The sequence below is a fragment of the Lygodium microphyllum genome, chromosome 17, assembly GCF_053477565.2.
Source record: "Lygodium microphyllum isolate KBCC chromosome 17, Lygodium_microphyllum_v1.1.10, whole genome shotgun sequence".
NCBI lineage: Eukaryota > Viridiplantae > Streptophyta > Polypodiopsida > Schizaeales > Lygodiaceae > Lygodium > Lygodium microphyllum.
The window spans coordinates 95,496,621-95,507,204 of record NC_141151.1 but is presented as its reverse complement, the minus strand read 5'-3'; the positions used below and the strand labels follow the sequence as shown (position 1 = coordinate 95,507,204).

The following is a 10,584-nucleotide window of genomic DNA, read 5'->3' as shown; positions in this document are numbered from 1 at the left end:
TAGTCAGTGGTTAGTCACAAGACCTAAGTTAGATGTACTTTGTACTTTTGAGTGTGATAATAATGAAGATGAATATTGAGAGCTGACGAATCTCTATTAACCCTATCTCTCTCTCTCTATCTCTCTCTTCTAACACTAATGAGTCCAATGCTTTCTGAAGTATGAAAATAAAAAACAAGGTCAAACAATGACTTCCTAGGGTCTCATAGATCTTGACCTAAGTACTATTTTAGAAGGCTAGAGCTAAGATTTTACATTACAGGTAAAGGGGTCAAGCCCAACTCTCCCTCTTCTCTCGCTCTCTTTTCACCAAGTGCAGTGATTAGTTTAACTCTCATCCTTGAGATTGATTACAACATGATCTTTCTAGTTGGGTGCTAGAATGCTATGAGAGACATCTAGTATTCTATTATATGTTTATGTATTACATTAATGAATGTTTAGTTTCCAAGGTTAATGACATTATTGTGCATTGCATCTATTCTCGAATGTTTTACATCAATGCACTAATGTCAATTATTATATTTGAAATTCTGTATTAGAAGAAAAGAAAGAGTTTGACATAGCTTTTCTAGTAGTGGAGTTTCTTAGGGTGATGGGGTTTCAACTAATTTTCAAATGCAACAACATATAAATGGGTGATATGTCTATTTTCTGTAACCTTTTTCCAATTGAAACAACTTTTACTAAGCCAATGAAACTTTTGCATTTAGTCTTACATAAATTCTAAGAATCACAAACATTGCAAAGGTTACAAATCTTTCTAAGTTCTAAACTATTGGATTACTATTTTGAGATTGTGGTGTGACTTTCTAAAACCAAAATATTATGCATATGCAAAATAATGCCAAAAGTTTTAAGTTACCCATAGCACATAGCTTATTAAAGTTGTTTTTTGTAATATAGTAAGGCACATTAAATTTGTCATTATTATGTGTGGATCCTTTTATGCTTTGATACATCTACATTTTGCTAGTGCACAATTTGTCCTTATTAAAGTTATAGTTTCAATTTTGATAGTGATCATTCTTAGACATTTATATCTAGTGCATGTCATATATGCTCGTGCTCTAAAAGGTTTAAATGTTACATTGATGGTTGAATTTTAGTTTGACATTATTGTTTTCAAGGTTTTTAATCTTGTGTTCATAATCAAAATCTATGTTGTCTTCTTAGTGTGAATGGATTACATATTTCATGAAACACCAATTTAATAGAATCTGAGGTGACGATGATGGAAATCCTTGTTACTACTCAAAAACATGATCAAATTTTAATGTAGATGTATTATTTTCAAGTTTTTTAATGTTGTGTTGATAATTGAACTCTATGTTGTATTCTTAATTATGGATGGATTGTTATCAAAGTCGTACATATTTCAGTAAACAACTTAATAGAACTTCATGATGGAAATCCCTTTCACTACTCAAAAACACATGGAAATCATATCCATCTCTCTCTCTCTCTCTCTCTCTCTCTCTCTCTCTCTCTCTCTCTCTCTCTCTCTCTCTCTCTCTCTCTCTCTCTCTCTCTCTCTCTCTCTCTCTCTCTCTCTCTCTCCCTCTCTCCCTCTCTCCCTCTCCCTCTCTCTCTCTCTCCCCCTCTCTCTCTCTCTCTCTCTCTCTCTCTCTCTCTCTCTCTCTCTCTCTCTCTCTCTCTCTCTCTCTCTCTCCCCCTCTCCCTCTCTCTCTCTCTCCCCCCCCTCTCTCTCTCTCTCTCTCTCTCTCTCTCTCTCTCTCTCTCTCTCTCTCTCTCTCTCTCTCTCTCTCTCTCTCTCTCTCTCTCTCTCTCTCTCTCTCTCTCTCTCTCTCTCTCTCTCTCTCTCTCCCCCATGCATCTATATATGTGAACAACAATTTTATGAAAAGAATTCAAAATTTTTTATCATTTATTGTGGCTTTGTAAATTATTGGTAATTGCAAAAAATTCCAATTTTTAAGTCTATTTTCCTGTTGCAATCTTGAAGCTACATGACTATCTAGCACTTTCTTTCACTTTTGATTAGCTACTATCATGCATTCTTTTCTTAAGAATAAATTCATCTCTTTAATAAACTTTTGATAGCCACATGGCTTCTACTTGCAATTGATGCTTTCCCACTTCAATGCATGTTTATCATGTAAGCACATATCTATGCAAAAGATTCGATAGCAATAAGTTACAACTATTCATTTGTTGCTATTTCATGCGGAGCACATTTTGATGTTACATGTGATGATATTCGAATAAATAATTTTCAAATCAATGCCTTCCTCTTAACCTATAAATGGAGGGATGTAAACTATACACTCTCTTTACTACACTTGCAATGATGTTATGTGGTTACAAGACCTCTTCAAGAAAAGCTTGATCACAGTGTAAAAAATTATTTAAATTGCAAGGTTGGTTGGATTAGAAAATCTTGATATAATTTCAATAGGTTGGATCTGAGATATTGTTGTCTTACAATCCTTCAATTGCTAGATACCATGATGTATGCAAACATAGACTAATCTTGTCTTGCAGGTTAAAGTTATGTTCTTGATTTGGTTATAATCACTAGATTATATACTTTGAGATAATTAAGGTCAACACTCTCCAATACTTTGTCTTAAGTTCTTTTTACAACTCAATTTGATGGATATATGCATAATCCCTGGAACTAAATCAAAATTATGCACAATCACAAGATTTGGTGGACTTTGTTTACTTGCTTACTAATATTTTATAAATTGACTATCATTGGGTATGTTTGCATAACTTAAATGATAAATTTTGGATAGGCATTTACTAACTAGAATGTTTGTGGATAATCAGGGAAACCTTGACATTGGACATTCTCAATTTGATATTTTGTTCTCGATTCATTATAATAGTTGTTTAAAGCATGGCAATGTTAGTTGCTCTTATACTTGGGATTCTTGGTAAGTGATTCTCATAAATCATGTATTTTCAAAAGGCTAATTTCTTAGTTAATCATAAATCAATCATGCAATATGCTTAATTCACTTTCTCTTAATGTTCTATTTGTAGGAAATGTCATGTCCATATTTTCTCATGCTTCTCCAATGTAAGACTCAAATGTTTGTTGCTTTATTTGTTCTCTAATTGTTTCTAAATTTGATATTCCAAAATTATATCTCAAAAACTTTGATCAAATCACTTCTTTTTTTCAAAATAGCTTTCCATTTGACCCTAATTACCTTTCTTGATTTTTAGGCCCACCTTTTGGAAGATTGTGACTACAAGATCAGTTGGGGATTTCAATGAGCAACCATATTTGTGGTCACTAATCAATTCCATATTGTGGACATATTATGGTGTGGAAAAGACCAATGCCATAATGATTGTCATAGTCAATGTAATAGGTTTTGTTTTCCAATTCATCTATCTTCTTTTGTATTGGTGCTTCTCCACTAAGAAAAAGAAGGTAACCATGGTTATTCTTGATGTTAACAACGCCTTTGTCTATTAAAATGCATGATAATCATCAGTATTAGTGGAAGAGTTAAGAACACATCTAAATCTCTTTTATAATACGTTTGATTAGTAGTAGAAGAATATCTAAGGCCTCTTTTAACTTCCAACTTTCAACTTTGCATGCATGATAGGTATTGATGCTAATATGGGGAGGATGTACCACCGTGGGATGTGCAACCTATATTCTTTTTATGGAACTACTTTTGGAAAGAGTAGTCAGTTACACTACTAGAAAAACATATCACATCCATGAATTACAACTCTTGGTGATAGGCGTTATGGCAAATATTGGTTCCATCGTCATGTTTGCTTCTCCACTTAGTGTCATGGTATGACTTTATAACTCCTACTTTAAGAAAAAGTATATATTCTCATTAACATCCCTTAAATATATACTAATAAACGAAGGAATTTATATTCAATCAATTACACATCATAAAGGTCTTTAAAAAAAGTTTTGAAAGGGTTATGTAGAATATTGGCATCACCTTTTCAATGCCCTTTATTATAAGAAAAGGAGTGTGAAGCATGTGTCGTTTCCTAAAATCTAGTTAGTTTATCTTTTGACATGGCATCCACTTAACACAAAAACCTTATATTTGGAAATTTTTCCCCACATTCAATTAGTACTCATTATCATGAGAAATAGAATGATCGTGATAAATACCATGGGTATCATAAATTCCTCTAATATAACAAAAAGAAGAAAAATTGTTCCATCACCCTTAGAATCAAAGGTGAAAACAAAAAAATTTGTATCACCTACACAAATAAATGATTGATAAAAACATTATTTAAAAAAAAGGAAAATAAGTCATTGTATTTGGATTTATACGCTTAACAAATTATCTTAATTAGGGTAGCATCATATTCATGGTTAGATATTAAACTTGCATCATGATAAAATAATAATGAAAAACCTCTCTTTCTCTCATATGTCAATAGGTACAAGTAAAATAATGTAGCAATTACTCATAATTCAATTGTATTAACTCAATATAGGGGCTTGTCATCCGCACCAAAAGTGTGGAGTATATGCCTTTTCTACTATCATTATCATTTCTCCTTAGAAGTGGGACATGGTGTGGTTATGGGTTGGCTACACATGACATCTTTGTGAAGGTATGTTTTGGCAATTTGGTATGTATCTTATCACTTTTAGAGATTATTTGGACATTTTATTAATCACTTCTTAGAATTTGGGGTTGTGTCTAAAGATTTGCTTGCTCTTAATTTGACTTTTACAGATTCCAAATACAATTGGCGTGTTTTTGGGACTTGTGCAAATACTTCTATATTTATATTATCATAAGAATACAAGGCCTATCCCAACTCCTACAAATTTCATTATGAAGAACACACAAACTAGTGATAACATGGAACATGAATTGATAAATCCAACTATAAAGTTTGTGCCTAGTTTGTTTGCAACTAATCAAAACAATTTTACTACTAGTGGCATTAGAACATCCACTATAAAAGAACTTGCGAATAATCCAAATAACCAAGGAAATTCTACTTTGTTATCTTGACTTAGAAATAAGCAAGTCATAATCTAATATTCATGACATGTATTGAATTCAAACATAACTAGATGTCCACCAAAACCATTCATTTGATTGTTTAACAAAATTTGTATTGGTGCAAAGATTTGGATTACATGTTTGAGAAAAGTTTTTTAGTTTTTGTTTGTTAATTTATACTAGTGTATTAGTGCTCCTTGACCCATGTCATTGGGTTTAAAAGACTCTTGAGTGTGTTGGTGCAAAGAATTGGGTCATGTGTTTGAGGGAAGTCTCTTAGTTTTTTTTGTTAATTTATACTACTATATTAGTGCTCCTTAACTCATGTCATTGGGTCTAAGAGAATCTTGAGTGTAAATTACCAAATTGATCTCAAGTTTTTCATTTTCTAAGTTCCCTTGCAAAAACTTGAATGATTAGAGACTTGGGGATATAGTCAATGTATAATTGTGTAAAACTTGTCCAAATTATTATGATCTATCAAATCAATACATGTGTACACTATTTTCACATGGCAACGTGGAACAATGTCATGTTCTACAATGGTTACCCAAAATCATGCATAGTATGCTTTTAGTGAAACTATTTTATTTCATGATTTCCAATCATATTGGTACAAAATATACAAGCACAAACCAGGATTAGCCTTCTATAAATGAGAATTTATGTGGCATGCTTGGGACTATATCAGCATGTCTAAAATATTGGCATTTTTAATCGTAACGTCTTAAAATAATTTGTTTTAAAAGTATTCGTGATCCAAGCAAGTTAAGCAAAAATATGGTCTTGAAATTAAGGTATGGTACAAATACTCTTGGCCACTCATCCTTATGCACAAAAACTTCATTCATGTGACAAAACCTTCATTGTTAGAAGCGAAGGTTACCATACAATTTAGATTGCAAGGCTATGTTTTGGAGTAGAGAGTTAATTGAGAGATTGGTGAAAATGTGAGTTGAGAGAGCCCCTAAAATAAAGTTGAGAGATCTCAAGGCTTACTCTTTTTCTTTTGAAAGAGAGAAGCTAATATTTTTTAGATCAAGGGATAGAAAATTTATTCATGTACACATGCACACTCAGATGGACAACATAACACATGAACACAAATACAAAGAGTTTTGATAGCACATACATGAAAAATACCTACTATAATTACTTGCTCTCTCTCTTGACATTGTGAGAGAAATAATAATCCCTATAAACTTAGACAACATTTGAACATTGCAAAACCCCTCTCAACTCTCCTACATATAGTGTTAGTGATTGAAAAGTGTAAGGATGCATTGATTGCATAGATCGATGTTTGAAGCATTAGTTCAAATTACCCCAATATCTTGCTTGCTTGAGCCCTCTCTAGGACATCAACAACCATCAAGACCTCATCCCTTGCACCCCAGGAAACTTGTAGAGCTATTGATGGTTGGAGATTGACCCTAGGAGTGCCCCAAGGAATAGCCCGCAATTTGCAATGCAAATCACACTATTGTCTCTACTATCCTCATATCTCTCATTAGTAGTAACTAGCCTCTCCCATGACTTTCCTGCTCCTCTAGCAACTAATTGAGGGACTTGATCAAGAATTTGATCTCCTTCCTCTAGCATTTGATCTCCCACAAGCTAGGAACCCTATTGCACAATAGTTGTCATATCCCTGCCTAACAATTCCCTGGCAACACATTTTAGTGGTCTAGTGGGGAACTATCCTAGACGGCTTTGCCCGGCACTCACGAGAATGGACAGGATCTATCGTCTAGGTTTCCCAGAGTCCACCTCATAATAGAAGGTACCGGACATCCCCATGAGGATCAACTTGCAAGATCTGGGTCCTAATTTGACAACTAAGGTCTCTATACATTAGCTAGCTCCATTGGAGGTGACCCACAAAGGCTTCTTATCCGACTAGAGCGATCATAGTTACCCTTGGTTCATGGAGTGCAATGCTTTTTTCCAGTAAAACGGGTCAGGATTCAAGGAACCTTAACTAAGTTCTGGCACAGCCACCCACCTTTGTGAAAGATAATTTTTTATCAAGGTTTTAAGACTTGACCCTAGGTAAGTCAACGGTAGGCTCTACCTAATTTTTTCTAATTACTGTTTCATTCAATCTCTTGACATAAGCTCCCAGCTTACTAGGACCACCCATCCGTAGGACGGATTTGTCAGGGATCTTGCCCACCCGCTTCCCACAAATGGTTTTCTTTAGTTTTCTAATTACCTATCACATTAAATTATGGCATATAAAAGTAGCTTCGTTAATTAATCTCGTTATCACAGGTTCCTTCGCGTAATTTTACGAAACAACACAAAGACATAAAATAATTTTTTGGCAAAACATATTTATTTATTATTTTACAAAGTGATTTACAATTATTTTTTCCTTTTGCCTATGCAGAAGATACACCTCCATTCACCAGAAAAGAAACCCTCCAAGATTTTTGTCCCTTCACTAGTACCAAGGACTCTAGGATCCCATCCTGATCGTGTAAGGATGAGGCAGTTCCTAGTAGCGATCGAGAGATTTACAGCCAGAGCCCCCCTAGAATTTATGCCTCCTCCTGCCTATAACGGATTCCTCATCGAGCAACCTCTCACAATCAAGGCTGGTCCAAAGCTCCTCGTGGCAATACAAAACAATCCCCCTTGAATCACGGTTATGTGTCTAGCCGTAGGAAAGGCATAGAGCGATATTTCCTCTTATTATCCTGATTATATATTTATAATCAAATCTAACTACTACAAGCATAATCAATCTTTCCTATGCAACCATCAATGCATGCACAAATAAAAAGAAACAGCATCAAGTATTTTTAGCATAGAAAAAAATCCCACCCAGATCTAGGGTTTCTCTTTTAAGGTCCTATCTTATTCTTAGGGTTTGACTTTCTACTTGCAACTCTTTTTCAAGATCCGTAAGTTATTTCGTGAATCTGATTAATTATGAGAAGTCTATTTTATCCTTATGAAAAATTTGGTATTTTCATCCTTAAAGATAATATGGGCATTTATGCCTATAGCAGGCAATTCATGTGTTGCCCTACCCTAACCTACACTTAGTAGGATTTCAAATGGTTTTCCAAGTCTGTTTAGACTTTAAAATCTATATCAATAAATTATTATCAATGTCCAACAAGTCCTACTAACTTTTGATATTTATTTAATTTCTTGATACTTATAGTTTTAGGGTTGTCAAGTATTTCATAGTTATTTTTGCTTCAACATTCTCGATATTTTAGGTTAGGTTTTCTTACTGATTCATACATGGCTCAACTCATGATATTGACACTCTCGCTAAGATAATCATTAATATTAACATTGTGTGTGTTTTTAGCAAGAAAATACTTTTATTTTATTCTACTCATATTGTATGGTCAATTGACGATGTTTGAATTTGTTGAACTTTCAACGTTATCTAGAAATATCAATTTTCATTTAGCTATGTGTCCTAAGTGTACTACTGATTGTTTTTCTGAAAACTTTATTCTAGGCAATGCAAAAATCGTAAGTGTAATTTTTATTTCATCTTTCAGACATCGAATTATATTTTCACGCTCCTAATGTATGTGCATCTAGTATATATTTTCCTATGTAATTTTTCATTGATTTAATACATTGATTATCTCATGATATTTTCTAAATGATTTTTTATAAATTATTATAAAACTCATATGCATATGTTTATCATTTGCAAAATAAAATAGAGATAGTCACTTTCAAGAAAATTTTATAAAATATTCCCTTCTCTAACAATGTCTATTATTTTTTTGTTATTTTGATCACATATGTCATTAATGAATTAACAATAAATATCATGAAACAAATCATAATTAAAATATTTTTTTAATGATATATACATAATCCTTTTCCAAGTGAAAGATTCTTTTCAGTGAATAGCTAATTATTATATTACTTAGGTTTTTTTCTTAAGCGGTAATTCATATGCATTTTCATTAGAATGCATCTATAATTATTTAAAGCCAAATAAAGTGATAAGCTTATGAAACATTAATTTTTTTCAAATTCCCTTGCTTCAAATATGCTTTTTGAATTTCTGCAACGTCATGGAGCCATGGATGTCAAGCAAAATTGACGTCGTAGTTCATGGAGAGTTGGAAATGTCACCAACATTTTGCTTAGCGGTATGGTCATATGGGGCAAAGGCATAGCAAGGGGTAGAGAAAATGAAAATGAGGTAGAAGGGGGGTATTTTCCTCTTTCAAGGCTCAAGCTTCAATGGATAAGAGAAGTAGAGAAAATTTTCCATCATCAAGAGGTCTTCCTTCTTGCTTTCTTTGTGAAGGAGAGGGGGTGTATTTATAGGCATGAGGGAGAACATGCAGTCGACCAATTCATTTGGCTACTTGTCATGAGCCAATTGAGCTTTGTTAAATATTCATTTGCCTACCTATTGGATGGTGGCATGGGGATGATTTTTAAATGCTTTCTCTCCCTCCAAGTGTCAAAAACATCATGTATTTTGGCCTACTTTTTCAAAAATGTCTTTTTTTCCTTCAAAACAACTTCATCTAGTGGTTTTTGGCCAAGTTACCTCATGACTTATCTAGTATATAAAGTCATGTCATACTCTTTGATACTTAACTTACTCAATATCATGCTCATTCTTGTGCGTTCTTTGTCTACCGATTGAGGCTTTTGCGATTTGTCTTGCAGTTATGAAATCAATGCGATCCTTGACGTATTAAATGGAATAAAAAATGCTAAGTCAAATATAATGTGGAAAAATTTATGATCAAGCCATCGTAATATTATTTACAAGGCATCTTTGCTTTTTTTTGGCTAGGAACATTGAGGCGTCTTCTTGTGTCGGATTGCAAAATTGATTCAATGCGAGACTCAATATCAAGAAAATTACATGTGCTCACTTATGTGACAGCTCGACGAGTAATTTTGAAAAATCAAGCTCAAATTTGTTTCTTGATATGAAGTGCTGTGGTAGGAATATTACATCATCTCCTCCTTAGAGGAATCGAGATGTCCTCATCTCGAAAAAGAACTAGGGAAACTATTTTTCTAGAGTTGTCTCTTCTATCTAGGTGGCATCCTCCTCAGGATAGTCTTTCCACTGGGTTAGATACTCTCTAATGGTTCTTTTTCTTAGAGGTTTCTCTTTTACATCTAGAATCTTATTAGGTTGGAGTTCAAGGGCTCCTTGACTAGGCATTATAAATTGTTGGTTATCAAGAATATGATCTTGATTTGCCACATAAGCTTTTAGAAGACTCATGTGAAATACATTGTGGACTTTCACATGGTCAGAAAGTTGCAGTTTGTAGGCATTAGCTCCTAGGCATTTGAGAGCCTTGTATGGTCCACAATACCTTGGACTAAACTTTTTGAGCTTTCCTAATGATAGAGAACTCTTCTTTGGGCATACATGGATGAAAACCATATCTCCCTCTTGGAAGATACGCTCTTGCCATCCTAGATCAACATAAGCTTTCTAGCGGTCTTTGGCAGCTTGGATATCTTATCTGATAGTTTTGACCTAATCATCCATGTCTTCTAGCATTTTCTTAGAAGCCTCAACCTTTAGGGTTGGATCAGAGAAATTCAGTGGTGGCAAACAATCTTTCCCATACAATGC

The 10,584-nt window shown here is 33.8% G+C and overlaps 1 protein-coding gene across 3 annotated transcripts; it reads left to right on the top strand.

Annotated features, from left to right (window-relative positions):
- Positions 1 to 2,176: 2,176 nt before the first annotated feature.
- LOC148022163 (bidirectional sugar transporter SWEET6b-like) lies at positions 2,177 to 5,939 on the top strand. 3 transcript variants are annotated; one of them, XM_087696702.1, is made up of 7 exons: positions 2,178 to 2,381; positions 2,797 to 2,903; positions 3,013 to 3,049; positions 3,199 to 3,409; positions 3,591 to 3,788; positions 4,462 to 4,581; positions 4,707 to 5,939. In XM_087696702.1, exons 2-7 carry the CDS (start codon positions 2,867 to 2,869, stop codon positions 4,989 to 4,991), a joined length of 888 nt encoding a protein of 295 aa, XP_087552828.1. In that variant the 5' UTR covers positions 2,178 to 2,381; positions 2,797 to 2,866; the 3' UTR covers positions 4,992 to 5,939. The 3 variants fall into 3 exon arrangements, with proteins under 3 accessions (XP_087552829.1, XP_087552830.1, XP_087552828.1); XM_087696703.1 differs by having other exon boundaries at positions 2,177 to 2,566; positions 2,797 to 3,049; XM_087696704.1 differs by having other exon boundaries at positions 2,177 to 2,903; positions 3,199 to 3,340.
- Positions 5,940 to 10,584: the final 4,645 nt, after the last annotated feature.